At 32.7% G+C, this 17718-nt stretch overlaps 1 protein-coding gene across 2 annotated transcripts; it reads right to left on the bottom strand.

Moving 5' to 3' along the window:
* Window positions 1–2968: 2968 nt before the first annotated feature.
* Window positions 2969–16769, bottom strand: LOC102619623 (ubinuclein-1-like). 2 transcript variants are annotated; one of them, XM_025096926.2, is made up of 11 exons: window positions 16286–16769; window positions 11402–11478; window positions 8916–9492; window positions 8089–8194; window positions 7808–7917; window positions 7503–7589; window positions 6763–6843; window positions 6254–6394; window positions 6105–6152; window positions 5092–5193; window positions 2969–3812 (listed from the first exon to the last, which is right to left on the bottom strand). In XM_025096926.2, the coding sequence occupies exons 1-11, from the start codon at window positions 16505–16507 to the stop codon at window positions 3372–3374; spliced, it is 1992 nt and encodes a 663-aa protein (XP_024952694.1). In that variant the 5' UTR covers window positions 16508–16769; the 3' UTR covers window positions 2969–3371. The 2 variants fall into 2 exon arrangements, with proteins under 2 accessions (XP_024952694.1, XP_006465110.1); XM_006465047.4 differs by having other exon boundaries at window positions 6739–6843; window positions 16286–16768.
* Window positions 16770–17718: the final 949 nt, after the last annotated feature.

The following is a 17718-nucleotide window of genomic DNA, read 5'->3' as shown; positions in this document are numbered from 1 at the left end:
GAGATGATTGAGAGAAGGAAAAGAAGAGTGGAGTTGGAAATTGGAAACCCTCAAGAACAAAAATTAGGGCTGCCTATGCCCTAATTTTTGTTTCACTTTGTATATTTTGTATTATTATTGTTTTAAATTACTATATTAACCTTTAAATTTGAAAATTTTTGAAAAATAAGTTTGAGAAGAAATAAGTAATTAAATTAAATAAATAATAAACGAATTCTAAACGAATTGATTGTATTTGATTCGTTTATAACTCATTTATTAAACGAATAAACGAATTGATGTCTTCAAACTCGTATTCGATTCGTTTAATTAACGAATCGAATCGAATTCACCCATTTATTAAACGAATCAATTTTTTCAAACCCAAACTCATTTAATTCGCACCGAATCGAATTGAATAAACGAATCCTGACCCAAATTGCCACCCCTACTTTTAGATGACCTAGTTCACATCTCAAGATGTGAGGAGACCAGATACACCTCATAGAAGGAGTGGTACCTAGGCTACCCAAGGAGCTGCCATTAGTTTAGTTTAAAAAAAAAAAAGACAGAGAAGATTTCTAGCTTGGAAATATATAAGGTTTAGTCATAAAAGAAGCTAAGCAAGGTGCCCTCTATTCAGCCGCCCATCGAGCTAAACTTCATATCGCCACATGTCGCTACTACTTCTTATGTGAGTTTCTTTTGCCTCCAATATTTCTCGCCAAAAAGAAACTAGGGGGGATGTTGTTTAGGGAAAAAAATAGAAAATGTAGGGGAACGCCACGTGTCGATGAGTAGAATAACTCCAGTATAATTCGAGGTGTCCGACATAATTCGAGGTGCCCTGGATAACTCGAGAGTAACTCAAGGTACCCTGCATAACTCCAATATAATTCGAGGTATCCTGCATAACTCAAGAGTAACTCGGGGTACCTCACATAGCTCGAGGTTCCTCGTATAACTTGAGGTACCCAACATATTAGATTCGGGAAAATCCTCTGAAAAAGTCCGCCATGAGAAATGTCGCCACCGCTTGAAGGATAATATTTGATTTTGTCATAATTAAATATCAGAACATCGTACTGAAAAGTGGCGACAACCGCTTGCCACCTCTGCCAAAAGTGAAGGACACTATCCTAAGGACAATGGTCCTTAGCCGCCTTACCAGATAGCCACTGTTGGGAGGTACCCTGAACCACTCTCCAACGCGCACCACGTACCCAAAAGGATAATATACGCCGCGAACGTCCTCTTGATTCCCAAGCATGCATATAATAGCCCAAAAATCACAAAAAGGTAAAGGGACGCAAAAGGGCCAAAAAGGGACAGTCAATAGCCATAAAGATACGCCACGTGGTAGCTGAGGTACCTCATATAAAGGTTTCCAGGTTTTATTCTCCATGATGATTCATTCACACATGAACACTCACACTCCACAAAATAAGCTTTCTTCAACCTTAAACCTCGATTTACAGGAGTCGGCAAGCTCTCTTTACCATAAAAAGCTTCAGTTGTTAGCTTGAGCATCGGAGTGTGAACGCCGGGGTACCCCTGCTTCACCTTTAACCTCTATTTCATTATTTTACAGGCATAGAAGCTCATTTTGAAGAATTCTTTTCCTTGATACAAACCCCTCATCACCACCACCAGCCTCTCAACCTTCCTCACCCCCTCCAAATTTCAGAAACACCGTACACAACAACCTAGTGAGGTACACTGGTCCCCCGAAAAATAAATTTATTGTTCTAGATAAGTTTTATATTTTCCTACCCTCCAAAATCTGTCTAAAATAATTGGCGCCGTCTGTGGGGAACGCACAAAAAGTCTCCACTGCGGTTATCAAATAAGTTATTGTGTGTGCTCCAATACATGGCACCCGACATACCTTCCGAAGGTTTAATGGCGGATCCTACAAGTAAGGGAGATGACAGCATTGGTGAAGGTAGTGATCCCCCAACGAAAGTAGCTCGTCTCAGCAAATGTAAGTCTGTCAAACAATCAACTGGTATTCACCAAGATGAGGAACCCATCTCTCACAAGCGTTTCGAGGATCTTGCCCATGCAATTCTTAGGGTGCCATGTATTAAATTATCCATTGATAATTGTTCTAGATAGGTTTTATATTTGGAAATCCATTGATAATGCAAGCATTATTGAAACATATATTAAATTATCTATCTGATACTAATTTTTCTCTTTCAAATGTTTTAACCAAAATTTGTTATATATATATAGTCCTTCTTTAGTGAAAGCGGATATCGCTAAAATAAAAATAAAAATACAGATTTTAATACATTAAAAACTATGTTTTTTTTATCTGTTAGTATATTAAAATATTTATTTTTTATTTGTTAATAGTATCGTCACTTTAACAAAGTGAGATGCCCTATATATATATAGTCATTCTCTAGTATGGGTGCTCTTATTTTATTTTTTTTTTCATGCGAACACTCTTTTAAGATTTGTGATTTAAGCGACTTAGTTTTAATATTATTAAACTGCAAGACTTTGAAGTTCATTTAAAAATAAACATATTAAACCCACAGCTTAAGAGCGTATACATATTAAAAAAAATGAGAGGGACCACACCTGAATATATATATATATATATATAAATTCCCACACTTTATTAAATTGCAACCATATGGAGTAATAAGTTTCTGCACTTTAGTCAATTGCAGAAACTCTCATTAGAAATATATATATATATATATATATATATATATATACCCATATAAATATATTAAAGTTTTCTTATATTTTATTTTGTTCCTAGTCTGATTTATTATTAGTTTGGACCACTTAAAAGAGTACAAAAAAATTGTACTAATAACGGAGCTGCCTAAGGCTTAAATTAATGATAAATTTATCCAAAATTTTTATCCCCGTGAGGTTGAGAGGGTGCCCAACAAATTTAATACAGCGGGTGCCACCAAACGCACCCATAACTCGACCATACATTAGGTATCTTATCTCAATACTCAAAATTCTATTTAGTAACAGCTCATTTCATTTATTCTTAATTCAAAATAATGAAAAATAAAACATATATTCTGACAACTCAAAGATGAATGATACTAAATAGTACTTCATATTCAAGAGGTTTAAGGGGGGGGGGGGGGGGGGGGGGGGGGGAATTCAATTCATTAGTTCAAGGTGACCTTCGTAACCCTCAACTCTATAATGTTAAAAGTGCAAAAAGCAAAGCCTGCCTAGAACAATTACAACTTTCAGCTATTCCTATCCAACAACAACTCTAAACTTCTGTGCTAAATAAGGCCCATAATATGCCAGCTATGTAGTTACCAAGAGGACACGCCCAATGCAGTGAAAGAGCACTCCTGCAATTCCCTAAAATCATACAAACAAATTTGCACCCATACATAACCTCACATGCTGGGTCTTCGGTCTTTCTCAGTTTGGCAGGTTAAACCATCTGACTGACCGATTGTCCGCTTGAGAGCTTTGTGAGATTCCTTACTTGGTCTCAACGATAACTTGCTCACTTTACTCTCCAGTTCACACTCTTCCTGCTTCGGTTGCTCTTTCAATGTAGGATATGCTGTTCTCTCAAGTTTCTCTTGTTTAGGAAAATCCATATTAAAACTTTTCAGCATCAGACTGGACGTTCTCACTGGCGCAGTTAGGTGGTGATTCAAAGCTGTTGCACTGGATATCATTTTACTAGGTGAGCCTAAAAAGAGAGTATTACTCACGGTAATTATTCTCTCAGGTACAGCTTTTGCTTGAGCCGTTGAGCTAACTTCTCCACAAACAGCAACTTCTGTCCTTGCCATGGGCAACTTCTGACCCCTAGCCTTCTCTCGAACCTGAACATAATATGTCCAAACATTGAGATTTATAGATAAGCTGATTGCTTCATTTAGAAATAGAATTGGTGGGCACAATGCGTAATTAGAGCTGCAGCATTGTGAATTGCAGAATGCATTGTATATAAATAAATTTTAGCAACTGTACTCCTCATATCTAACTAAACTCCAGGTAGCCAATACAGGATTAGTTCACTGACCAATGATGCGAATCAAATTTATCAAGAACGTATTTCCTATCTCATAATGCATTTCTTAAATAAAATGTGTTATTCTTGAAATGAGGTTTTGACCCCACAAAGTTATTTGAAACTGACAAAAGTTCAAAAGGTACTTTTTTTTTAAAAAAAGAAAATTATAAGCAAAAAAGAAGCATGATAGGCAGTTGAATATTGAAAAAGAAGAGAAATGACGAAGCTTTTTTTTATTTATTTGTTAATATTTTACCAAAAGAGAAACAATGACTTTGTGCTTTTACCCATTTACATATGCAAAACTCCTACATTTAGAACTTCTAGAATCACAGGACTATGAGGCTCAGTTTGCAATCACAAAATGACAAGAGGATATAAAATTATCTTTAAGTGTTAGAAACAGAAGAAATTCTATAAGGGCAACACTTCCCCACAAACAAAATAACTCCTACTTTAGACTTAACAAATATCAGGATGGGCTAAATGGTTGTTTTAGGTAACTCTTAGGTGATATTGTAAGAAACCGCTAAAACATAAATGAATGATATAGGAAAATAACAAATAAAGACCGGAAGATCAAAGGGGTGAGGCCTTGATCAGTGATCACAATCTTTTTCCCTACAAAGATGTACAAAGGCAATGCGATCCTTGAAGACTATGCATTGGAATGAAAAACAATCTAACAGGTGTTTCAAAGGGTATTAGGGATTTTGCTGAGGCAATTAGGAGGATCCAACTATAAATTTTGGAACCATAAATTTTGTTTTGTACAGCAGCAAAGATTTGCGTCTGAATACTAGCCAGTCAAACCATTAAGTATCTTTCTTCATTTTTCTGTATATGGTTGTTTAAAATTAGAGTTACATATTCTATACCTCAAGGCATAACCTGACACACCTCTTTTAGGAACGAAAATCTTAATTCCCACAGAATTCTTTATACTTTTATCAGGTATCCACAATAACACCCTTCTTGTTCTTAAATGTACTATGAAATATAGTTCAGAATTTCACACAAGACTACAGATAATTAAGTTTCAATTAAATGTCCAAAGTTATCCATCATGGAAGGAAATATTTCTATACCTTCTCATCATCATATGATGCTCTTCTACGCTCCTTTGCCCTGCATATTGCTTTCTTTATCCCATGATTGTCCATTGTTCCCTCTGGCCATAATTCGGCAAGCTGAATCATTCACAAAATGACAAAAAATAGCTCATTAGCCATCCAGAATTTTCAATTGAATCATTGTTAAAAAAATAAGAATGAGATAATTGTTACAAGCATTGAACTGATTTTGAAGGCACCATGTCATTTATAAATTCTTGGAAACCAGGATAGAAAATAACACTTCAATTCAAAGGAAAAAAAAAACCAGTAAAATATGAGAATTTCCAAATTCCCTAATTATCAACCCACATTATTTAAACTAGCACAGTGGTAGTTAGAACGTAAGTTCCAGATGAAATGGATTACTGGAAAAAAAATCTACTTCTTACTCCAACAATAACTTATGAAACTCCTAGTTAACAAACATAACATCTTCCAGATGCTACTAGATATGTCAAATATTAACTTAAATATGTGAACAAAATTGTATTTTAGATGTCACTTTGTGCCAAAGACAGATGGAGCACATCAACTTAAATGTTCATACATGATATACCATTTTTTCTTAATGTAGATTTAGTATTTCTGTCTGTATGAACTCTGCTGGAGTGCAATTTCTGGAATCAATTGTATTCATACACTTCAACTGGAAAACCTAATGTATTCAGGTACGCTACTTAGCTTAGCTATCCATATCTTAAATACATTAGTAGCTCCATTCAGCTCAAAAATATCTAATTTACAGAATCCTGATTCTTAGTAAGGGTTACAACTATATAATGTAAAATAATTTCATTATTTTGACTTAAGGAATGTACTTAAAGCATACACCATCAGCCTCAAGGCCAACACTCATCAGATCACAATGTGTTGCCTTAATTTTATTCACCATTCAGCACCACACAGAAGTATTTGACAGGAATAGGTGTCAGGCAGTTCACACTGGCAAAAGGAAAAATAGAAACATGAAGAAATGAGAACCCTACCTCAGCGTATAACTTTCTAATCTGTGGACCTTTATCCTCATCCATCCCCTATGAACATCCATTAGTCACACTAGTAACACATTCAATACAGTATTAAAATTATTTATGCTATAACCTATATAACTATTTGACATGATACATAAGAACACCTGAATGTATAGATCATAAAGATCACAGATTTTGTCCTCCAGCATGCTGTTTATACAAAACTTTTCTTTCTGGAATCCTTTTTCTTCAGAATGAAATGTATCCTGAAAATCATCAGCTGCTCCATTGGTTAGTTTATTTGCCTGCAAAAGTGAAGCATAAGCATAAACACACCTTATCTTTATCTGAAGACTTTGAACATGCACTAAATTATCCAGTTCAGCTGACAATGGCTTTCTACATTTTGGAAAACATTGGAAAAAGAATCTGATTTGCAGTTAGAAAAATATAAATTTAACTTGATCTTTGAATCATATTACTCTTGGCCAAAAGGATGCATTGACCCTACCTTCAGCTTCATGAAATGAGTGTTTACATATTAAACATGTGAGAGGAAGCAGCAATTTTTGAACAACTGATAGCAATGCTCAGATAAAGTTTCTAAATAATTTTCATTCTTTTCCTTTGAAGTAGAAATTCAGGAAACCTGCAGTTTGATCATCTCAATGACCTCGTTCTTAATCAATTGAATTCTATCAGCCTTCTCTCGTTTAGCTGATAGTCCGAGTAAAACCATCTCTCTCAAGTTTCTCTGCAGAAAACAAAGATAAAAAGAATTGAAAGGAATGGAGAAAGAAAGAGAGATTAGTATCGGTGAAAATGTAACTAATTTAAAAGAACGCAATAAAATCAACCAAGATACCACAAATTCTTTTAGAAAAGTTATAATGCCATAAATCAATCAACCAAAGAGTTTTCAAATTCAACTTTTATCAAAAAATGAAAATTAAGTAACACTTTACGCAATAATTAGCAATCATTATTAATTAAAAAGGACTATCAATCAATGTTGTTTCCATTAACCAGAGACTAGTATTAGCAAGGCATAAGTGTTGCAGATGTCAGCTGTATTTTACAGCTGTGTGTTGACTGTTGTTGTAGATATCAGCTGTATTTTACAGCTATGTGTTGACTTAAATACTAGATTTTAGGAGATATAATCCCTAATTTTCAGGGATACTGATTTGCAATATCTTAGCTGTTTTTACCATTTTGTTCCTAGGGTGTAATATATATAAATAGGTATTCTTCTCTATTGTATAAGATGAGAAAATAGAGATTAAAAAACAGAAGAAATCTGAATTTTCACAATAAGATTGAGATTCTAAAATGAAAATTGAATCGGCAATTGTTTTTCAAAAAATTTCAAAATCATGTTGCTTCAAATCCACTTCTTTGAAAATCAAGTACCTTCAGTGTTCTCAGCTGCACTAAATGCCCAAGAATACTCATAAGGCGATTAACTAACTCTTCAGATATTTTCCCTTGACTTGATTGCTGAAATTACAATAATAATTAATCAGAATAATTAAAATTACAATAATAATTAATCAGAATAATTAAAATTACAATAGTAATTAATCAGAAAAATTAAATTTACAATAATAATTAATCAGAATAATTAAAGTGAAACAAAAAGCTTAACCAGATCAATAACTGATAACAGTAGCATATTGCACAACATTATACAAGAGAAAAAGAGATGATCTCCTTACCGCCAATCTAGCAACTTTAGCAAGTTTCTGCTTCACTTCATGGGGCAATCTTCTTTTGAAAGCTGGGGATGAGGTATCAGCATCTTGAACTTCTACATTTGGAGGTCTTGCTGTCAAAAGTGTACTCACATTATAGAGCAGAACAACAATTATTGATGTTAAACTTCACTAAAACTCTGATTAGTTAAGAATTTACGCTAGCCATCCCCTTTGTAATGTTTTGAACCAATTGATTTGTCTACCGAATGCGAAATTTTTTATTAAAAAAAATGGTTACTCACATTCTGCAACTACTTTCTCCAAATCCCTGATTGCCCTTTCAAGGGTCGTACCTTTTGGCCTCAAAGTAGGAATATCCTTCAAACTAGTAGCACTTTTCTGGGATATCTTAATATACAATCAACATAGATATAAATTAGCACAGACATTATATTATATTGTCGCAAAAAAATTGAACTTCCAGGGCAATGACTACGCAATGGGAACAGCAAATATCAAACACTTTTCACCTCATAACACCAGCTTGTGTTAGCATGCACGTCTCTTTGTGACTTCCTACTTAAAACCTCCTCAAAAGCCTAAAAGAGGAAACTAGACTACCTTATTTAATCATTTTACCATTAGAGAATATAAGTATACCATGTCAATTTGTGTACCAACATTCCAATCTAAAGAACAAAAAGCAATAAAATGAGGACAAATGACTCTATGTACACATAAAAACATTGTTAAGAAATCAAGACATTTAAGTAGCAACCAAAAATGAAATAAGATACAACAGTGGACCAGGCATCCACCCAAAATATCAAATCAAAATACCAGAGAATGTATATATAAATAAATATTACCACATTATCTGTGGACTTTGGACTTATAGCTAAATAGAAAACAACTTTAATGGTTGTAGGGAACAAATATAGCTTGCTAAACATGAGACTTTATTCATGATTGAAGGGGTGAAAGATCACCCAATCAAGTTGAGCCAAGGACAGATAGCACAAGGCAATAATTCTGATGAGACTCACCCAGGACCATTCTCCAAATAACAAACAGAAGGAAGTTAAAGTGAAGATCCAGAGATTTGATCTAACTGAGATGGAAATCTTACCACTGGTTCTACTGGAGAAGCTGGAATATTAAGGTCAGGCAGTCCACTACTTCCATTCTTCTCCCTCTGCCGAGCTTTAGTGGAGAATTCATGTCCACTGGTATCAGTCAACATTCTTTTGGCTGGGAACTCTAGTTGTTCGGAATCAATTTTTTCCACATATTTCCGTTCTTTTAAATTGTTTCCAGCATTCCTACATTGGCTAGTCACAGGCCTCTGTTTTTCAGCATATTGTGAATTTAGAAAACCTGCAGAAGCATCATCTGAGATTCCTGAATGCATGGAATACTCTGATTTAGTACTAGTATCGTCATGCTTCTTTTTGGAAAATCCTATTGGAGAATCCAATGGATGCTGCAATTTTCTATCATGATAATGTTCACGGCTAGCAGCTAAACTCTGAGAGTGACTAGAAGATTGTCCCACCACTGTTACATTCTTTGCGGCTTTTAGCCTTGCATGACCCAATTTTGCATGCTTATTTGGTACATGATCATCCACTTTCTCTACTAAACCTTTTGGGATATGTGTTTTCCGTTTTTTAAGTTGGCAATCAGAAGAAGACACAGGTTCATTTCTGGCAGTTAAAAAAAAAAAGAAGAGTCAAATATGGACTAAGATTAACCTAATAATAAGTAGCAATTAAAACTGTGGCTTCAGTAAGTTATAAAAATCAGTACGTGCATAAAGTAGAAATGACTATGCTTAACTTAAAAATCAGCACGTGCATGAAGTAGAGATGACTATGCTTTAGGCAAATTGTCAATTAACAAAGGTCTACAACAGTATTGGGCCAACTATTAAACCTAAGAAGCCCAAATCCATCAATAAGAGAGTAATATCTGTGTCAAAATATGATTCTCCCCGTAGTTACGTGTATATGTTTATGCATCTGCATACAGTTTTATTAACTATATCCAGAATCTAGAGTTCAGAATTACCAATCTACTACCAAAACATATCCAATGCATGTATGTCAAACATATCTTATTTTACGCTACCAGAGAAATTTCAAATAAGAACATTTTAATATTCACGGTGACAGTTTCTGCTAGTGTAAAGAGTTAGTATAAATTCGAAAAAAAGAAATATTATTATTTACTAGCATCAATACACTTAGAAAATCTAATATAAATCTCAATAACAAATAATTATCATTTAGTCGCATTTCCCCTACTGATGGTATTCTGCCATTCGAACACAGTGTTGTAACCACATAGTGGTCCCACCTGATAAAAGAGCGTCATAGCAACAGACGGACTATCTATTGACGTCAAGAGAGAAATTAACGAGAAATAACCAGTAAAGTATATCTAGTATGCTTTGATATGATAAGGAGTGTTTTAAAACGTGACTATATATAATTATTTTTGCAAAACTTTTCAAATGTTCAATTTAATTTAGATAATGCCTATTCCTTTTCATTGGTATATTGTTGATCATACAGTTAAGAATAAATTAACTCTACAGTTATAACGAAATAAAGTTTAAGAATAAATTAACTCTACAGTTATGACGAAATAAAATCAAATATATTCTCACACGTTCATAATAACTTTAGCTTCTAGGATTATTGTAGATAGAATCATATCCATGCAAAGAGTTTAACTGAATAACCTTGCAATGCATTATAAACACACTTTGGTCTGATGCCATATTAGGAAATCCAATAAAAAAATATTCAATAACTCAACATTTATAGTGCATAAGAATATAAAAATATAGCCAGAAATAGGGAAATTTTAGCACCATCATACATCCACCATAATTGCAACGTACCATGTGTTTGTTTTATATTCCACAAATGCATGTGAATCAGCTTTTGTTTAGATTCTTTTGGCTACCCTCATTTGAGGGTCTAAGGGTCAAGTGATGCTGCACAAAAATATTTGCATAGCTTGCTGACTCATAATAAACACTAAGACACATCTGGATTCAAGTATTTAATTTAGTCCTTAACCTTCCTCCTTCCATTGGCCTGGGTATCAACACAACATAATTAATGGTGAAGAAGAAACAACCTGAAGAAGAAACTAACTTGTGAATGACAGTATCCATCAATATATCTCTATCCTAAGAACTCGATATTACCAGTTAGATCAACTCTAGAAGCTCAATAATTGACTGACGTGAAATATACAACAAAGGGGAAGGTTTCGTATCACAGCATCTCTAACTCAATACACCTATCATGCCCATAATTTTGAAACTATTCAGATTTTAGAATATTTTTACACTGATTAACCAAAACTATGATTAAAGCAACATCAATATCAGTTTCATGGGGCCCAACCAGAACAAATATGAAAAACATACAAAGATTAAGACAACATCAAATTCCCCAACCAAGACAAGATATGAGAAGCATAACAACTGGAACAAAATCAAGTACCAAGAATAGTATAAAGATGATAAAAGACCAGGACACACACATACAAACAAGTATCAAAAACACATGCCGAAAGAGGAGGAAAAAGAACTCTTACGAGTGTTCCATTATGCCCTTTCTTATGGTAAAATCATTATACTCAGTGGTTGGGTTTTCATCTTGAAAATACTCATCCTGCATGAAAAGGGACAAGAAATTATAACTATGATTTAATAGATGTGAACATGTCATCATGTACTACTATGAAAAGTAACATTGTGAAAAATAAAGTAACAGAAGAAGACATCTTAAAAAAGAAAAAATGGAAAACACTTTTCCAATCATAGCAATTGTTCTACACTATGCTAATAACAGGACAATATATGAACAATATCTAATTTTATCAAGATTATGCATGCCATTAAGAAAAACTCTAAAAAGACAGGTATATATGGAAAGGAGATATAAAATATAATATTTTGCTAGTGCCTTTCCCATACCATAAATGTCAACCAGTAAATATCCACTAACCATGAAGAGAATGTAATACTAATATGGAAAGAGACGACGACAACAACGATAACATTAATATCAGTTTGGTTGCAATGACAATAACTAACAGGATACTAATTTCATTATTGCAAATATGGCCGTAATAATTAAAGCTCCATCATAATAACATTAATCATAACTAGCTAATTATCGTATTTATTACCATCCTTCATCTCATATCGATTCTCATTGGAAGCATGTTGAGTCCTTTTATGATTCTACTAGCTTAATATTAACATTATAAATGATATTGGGCCCTCCAAAACAATAAGAAAATAAATATTAAAGAACCAGAAAATTAAGCTTTTGCTAACTTCAAAAGTTTCAGAAAATACTATACTTGTACAAGACATGTCCAGTTATCTTAGTAACTAGAATTATATATACAGATTGTCTAGAAAATATGACTAACGTGAATTACGAATACACAGAAAGTTTTAAAGATCATAAAAAAAATTACGAATTGAAAAATGAACTCCAAAAGAAAAGCTATGGCTCAGCAATAAAGCTATTTCTTTGTCATCAATTCCTAGCTTACTGAGCAACTTTCTAATGTATCAGTGAACCGTCAAGTAATTCCACGGATGCAAAATTCGATTAAGGACCTATTCGGTATTGAGGTACTGTAATTTTTAAGCTGCTGTGCAAAAAAATAATAATAATAATTTTGACAAAAATAGTAAAATATTACGGGTTTTTCATTACACAAGTATAAGATCAATTCAACTTGGCTTCCAAGCCACAACAGCTAGTGTTTACTAAATACTTTAGTGAAAAGCTATAGTTGCCCAATCTCAATACCAAACGGGGATTGAATTCATCCAAACAGATGAATCAAAAGTGGTTTATATTGAAATTTTTCCTTTAGCAAGAACACGAAAATGATGTTTATTCATCTATCCTTTTTTGCAACTAACTCCTCATATAGCAAAACAGACTTATTCACCAGATTTTATGGACTTACCTTTTTGAACAATTTCTTTAGAAAAAATAACTTTCAAACAATTTCTTTGAAAAAAAAATTTATAAAAATAGTACGAATCAGCTTGCCGTAATTTCCTAATTAAGGTTTTTACCATAAACTGTTGAGTTTAATAGAGATGTTTTGATGCGAACACCAAGTGTAAGAAATGACTACTCCTAAAAGCTTACAAACACGCACATCACCGGCCATGACGTAAGACAATAAACACATATTTCATGTTGCAAAGAATAAGTTGTGAAAAAAAAAATCATAAAAGAAAATCTTAACATCAATATCTTGACAAAAAAAGCATAGCGGCCATAAAGCATGAATATGGATACGGGCTACAAATGAAGCACATATATGGATATGGGCTATGAAAGAAGCACAAAAAAGGATATGGGCAATGATTTAACAGCACTAATACGACAATTCATAAAAAATTAGGATAAATGGAATGTCACCATGGAAATAGATTTACAATTTATACATTTATCTCCTATATTTTTAAATCATTAAGCATCCTCTAGTTACAGCAAATCATTGGCCAATCGTATGAGTATTCCTAAACAGTCAACAGCTAAAGATCATAACATTAGCACTCCCCATGCTTGCAAATACCAATGGTATTCTTCATCTATGTTAGAACAGCTAAATGAGAGTTAAAAGGATGTCCTAAAGATATTAAAAGTATCCACAAAGTCTGACTCGCAATTTAAAACCAAACAACTCATTTTTTAAATATCCGTACACCTAAGCCATAACAAATATTGACAATTTGTCCGACACAAATACTAAACACATGACTCACCTCTATAAGCTATCCATACTCGAAGCCCAGTTTTAGGCACCTGTAGGTTATTTCTTCTAGATTGTCAATATAAGCATTGACTCTAAATGCCGTTACAGCTTCAAGACTATTTTTAAGCTTTCCTGAAAGCCCACAAGATCTTCTGTTCAAAACACCACATAATTTTGATTTCGTGCAAATAAGTTGTATTTGATTTTGTTGAATTCTTTGTGGTTGTAGTGATATTTGTCCATGTTCCTTGCATAGGGGCTTGATATACCTTAAATATTTATGGAATACTCACCAATAAGCTTAAAGTTTTAGGTTGAGCAGTAACTTAACAAATGGAAAGCAGCTTTGTGCCTCAACCTCAACCCATTCAATGCCAGAATTTTTTATATCATAAATATCCTACTAATTAGGTAACCTATTTCTAAAATGAAAACAGTGAGAGAGAGTGGAAAGTTTTAGAAACCATATAAGACATACAATAAATCACATTATCACTCAAACAAAAAAGTTTAAGCTGACAAGTATGGGCTGAATAAAATAACTGAAGCTCTAGCAAGCCTAAACTGATTCTTCCACAATAACGCAATTAATACGCTCAGTGTCAAATTAACTTCCATGTGAAAATCCAAAACTACAAGAGCAGAAAAAAATAGGAATGAAAATTATAACAATTAAGAAAATTTACCCTCAAGTGTAAAATGTTTTAAGCGCCATCTCCTTTGTGCTAAACCATAATGGTATATACAATCAAAACCAAAAAAACCCAAAAAAAGGGGGAAAAAAGAGTAAAACTTAATATTGAATCTAATCACAAAATGCATTTTTTTTTAAATAATGTCTTTTTACAAATTTGAAATCGACCCACATAGTCGAATAAAAATTAAGGCATGCACTTAGTTGGAACAAGAAAATTCAAACCTCAAGTCATTGAGACTTATCATTTCAACCTTCAGGGAAACTTTTATTAGTTGAAAATGGAGAAATTCAAATAAACATAAGATTCTTCCCTCAAGGAACAAAGTTGAGTTAAACTGAAAGAACATGTTTGGTAAATAGTTACACTGACTGAGAAAATTAGATTTGATTCAATTTTACACAAAAACTGTCTGGCTAGATAAGGACTGAATAAACAAACCAAATTAAATTTTGATATTGATTACTCCAATGCTAAATTATACATCAGGGGAGGGGGGTAGGTGGTTGTTTAGTTGCTTGTACGAAATAACACATCCTTTTCAAATTATAACTTCAATTATGCATATCTCCTTGTTCTTCCCAACTCTTCCAAATCTTCAACAAGATACTTGCATTTTCATTTTTACTCCTTTCTCCTTCTTCATACTAGACTGTTAAAAAAATATCAGAGTCTATCTTCCATTATATCTTCTTCCTACAAATGTTCAACGGACATAACCAAATTGGCTCCCCCCTTCCAATTTGTTCATCACTCATTTTCACTAGTCTCATACTTTCCTAGATCGTGAACCAACTCTAAATATTTTCAATTTTTTTCCTTACTCGACACCTCTTTTCTTTTCCTCCTCTAGCTTAAAAAAGACAAACAAAACAAAAACACATCACAAAAAAAAAAAAAACCCTTCTCTGTTTGTGAGGCTAGTAATCATGAACTCTCAGTTACTTATGGATCTTCAAACTAAGATGAGATGGTGATGTATTTGTATTAGATTTTCATTAATATTAATCTGTTTAATATTAAGGTAAAGCACTATAGACTATAAAACTTGTCAACTCTCTCAACTAGATAAAGCGTCAAGTGCAGTAGACTATTTAGCCCAATCAACTATAGTTTAATCCACTCCAATACAGGCAATGAGTAGTAATTAATGCCTAACCAATTTAGGCGAGTATTCATTACCTGTAGTCAAATAAATTTGGCAGTGTATACAGAGATTGATTTTACAATCTTCCAACCATGATTGGAAACTATCATTGCAAATTTATTACAAACTTGTCAAACAATGCAAATCATCAAAATAGCATTACAGAAATTGGCTCACACAACAAAGAATTGTAGATTTATCGTCTCATCTCTCAGTGCAAGTCATTAAAACTGCAGTGCATAAAGCAGCTCGCACAACATCATAAATTTTTTATCACAACTACAAATATGTCTCTTTATCAAACTAAAACAAAGGTCGTTACCAATGTTGATTTAATGGCAATTTCATAGAAGTTAAAAAATTAAGAGAGGCAAACCCTTTGTAAGCGAAACAAAGTTAAGTAGTTGGGGATATTATTTGAGGCTTATAGACATAAACTATGCTTATCACCATTGTCATAATGACGAGAATCAAATCTTGCAATAAGATATTTGGCACGCTAAAGTTACTCTACTCAGAGTTCTGAAGGATAAGAAGACTTTCGATTTAGTAGTAATAAATCAAAAGATACAAAACATCAACCAAGACTAGAACCACAATGAGAAAGCATTAAATAGCACAACCATAATGCAAATTTAGGTGCATCATCTGCTCCGTTCAACATAAACAATTAAACCATAATGATCATCGCAAAAACAAGATAGCAGTTCATTGGTAGCATTATAGTTTTAAACAAAAATCATAACAGAAGCAAAGCAAAAACCCAGTTGAGTTTACAAACAAGATTATGAATCCCAGATTGAATAGTAAAGTTACAGAAACGGGTATTGATCAAAATCTCACCAGAGCAAACTGAACCTCTTCTGCCTTTTGTTGAACAGAAGGAGTCAAAATTGTTGGTGGGTCAGTTTTATTGCTGTTTTTGTTGTTGTTGTTAGCTTCTTTGATAAGCTTCTTCCATGAAACAATAGTGGTCTCACCAGGCTTCAGCTCAATGTAAAACCTCAGCCTCCCAGTTCCAGTTGAAGAAGAGCTGTTGTCGATGTTGTTGTTGTCACCCTCCATTGACGACTTTTGTTGATGAAGTTCTTATTTTCTGTGGGGGCCAAACCAAATAGAGAATTGAGTTGAGAACAAATCAAACAAAAGGGCTATTCAGAATTGCCCTTGCCCATTGAATTTGAATGCAATTCGCTGTTTTTGGGTTTTTGGATACAAATGGTAATTGGCATTCCAGATTCAGTTACCTGCCATTTTTTGTGAGATGTGACGTGTCACAATGCTTGTTTAGTACAGGGACAACTTAGGCCTTTCAGCGTTTTTCTGTTCTGTTTCCACATTAAGAATGTTACCAAATGCGATTAGTTCCAACAAAGTAGGCATTTTTTTTCCTATTTTCTTTTTCTTTTTTGTTATGTCTTAATTTAATTTAATTTATTGATTTTTTTTTTTTTTGAGTTCAACGTGAAACTCTGAAGTATATGTATATTTATGGAAAATTTTAAAATGTCCTGATTAAAATTACAAAGTCAATGTCATGATAAATATAAAGTATATATAAGCCTAATAAATGAATGGTTAAATACGTAAATTAATATAAGAGTAGTAAATTGATATTTTAAAATTGTAAATAAAACAGATATTTGTAAAAATAACATAAATTTATAAATCAACATTAAAGTTTTATTTAAAAAATAGTTTATTTATTTAATTTATTTAAGCAAAGAAAAAATTACTCATCAATTGAAAAGGAAAAAAATTTATTGAAAACAATTAGAATAAATTTTATTAAATTAGTTTAACAATAAATTTTATATTCATGCTAGGACATTTATAAACTTTTATTTTCATTTTCTATCATAGTATTTATTTACTATGCAAGTTAATTAAGCAAAATTATTTTTCTTGATGTGGATCAAGCCAAAACAAAATAAAAGGATATTCTTTTATCACTAGACATATGAAATATTAAGAAAATAGTGGATCCAATTTTTATGTTACATCTATAATTTTTTGTCTTATTTACCAAAGTAATTCACTATTATTATGTTAATTTACTTATTTTTCCTTCCATTTACAAGTTTTACTTTCCCTTTAATAATTTATATTTTATTTTACACTTAATATTAATTTATAAATTTTATGTTAAATTCACATGTCTTATATTTCACTTACACAATTTATAATTAATTACAACATTGATGTCGTGATTTTAATGACGGCATTATAGAATGACCCATTACTTAATTCAAGAAAGAATGACATCTATTTGATTA

Source organism: Citrus sinensis, chromosome 7, assembly GCF_022201045.2.
Source record: "Citrus sinensis cultivar Valencia sweet orange chromosome 7, DVS_A1.0, whole genome shotgun sequence".
Classification (NCBI taxonomy): Eukaryota; Viridiplantae; Streptophyta; class Magnoliopsida; order Sapindales; family Rutaceae; genus Citrus; species Citrus sinensis.
The sequence above is the reverse complement of the archived record's forward strand: the minus strand, read 5'-3'. Positions and strand labels throughout refer to the sequence as shown.

Excerpts from the sequence above, each read along its gene's own strand:
- LOC102619623 (XM_006465047.4), bottom strand. The coding sequence starts at position 16,507 with ATGGAGGGTGACAACAACAACATCGACAACAGCTCTTCTTCAACTGGA. Across the intron at positions 9,493-11,401 it reads AAGGGCATAATGGAACACTC|AAATGAACCTGTGTCTTCTT; the intron begins GTAAGAGTTCTT and ends TTTAACTGCCAG. Across the intron at positions 5,194-6,104 it reads TTAGAAAGTTATACGCTGAG|CTTGCCGAATTATGGCCAGA; the intron begins GTAGGGTTCTCA and ends TGAATGATTCAG.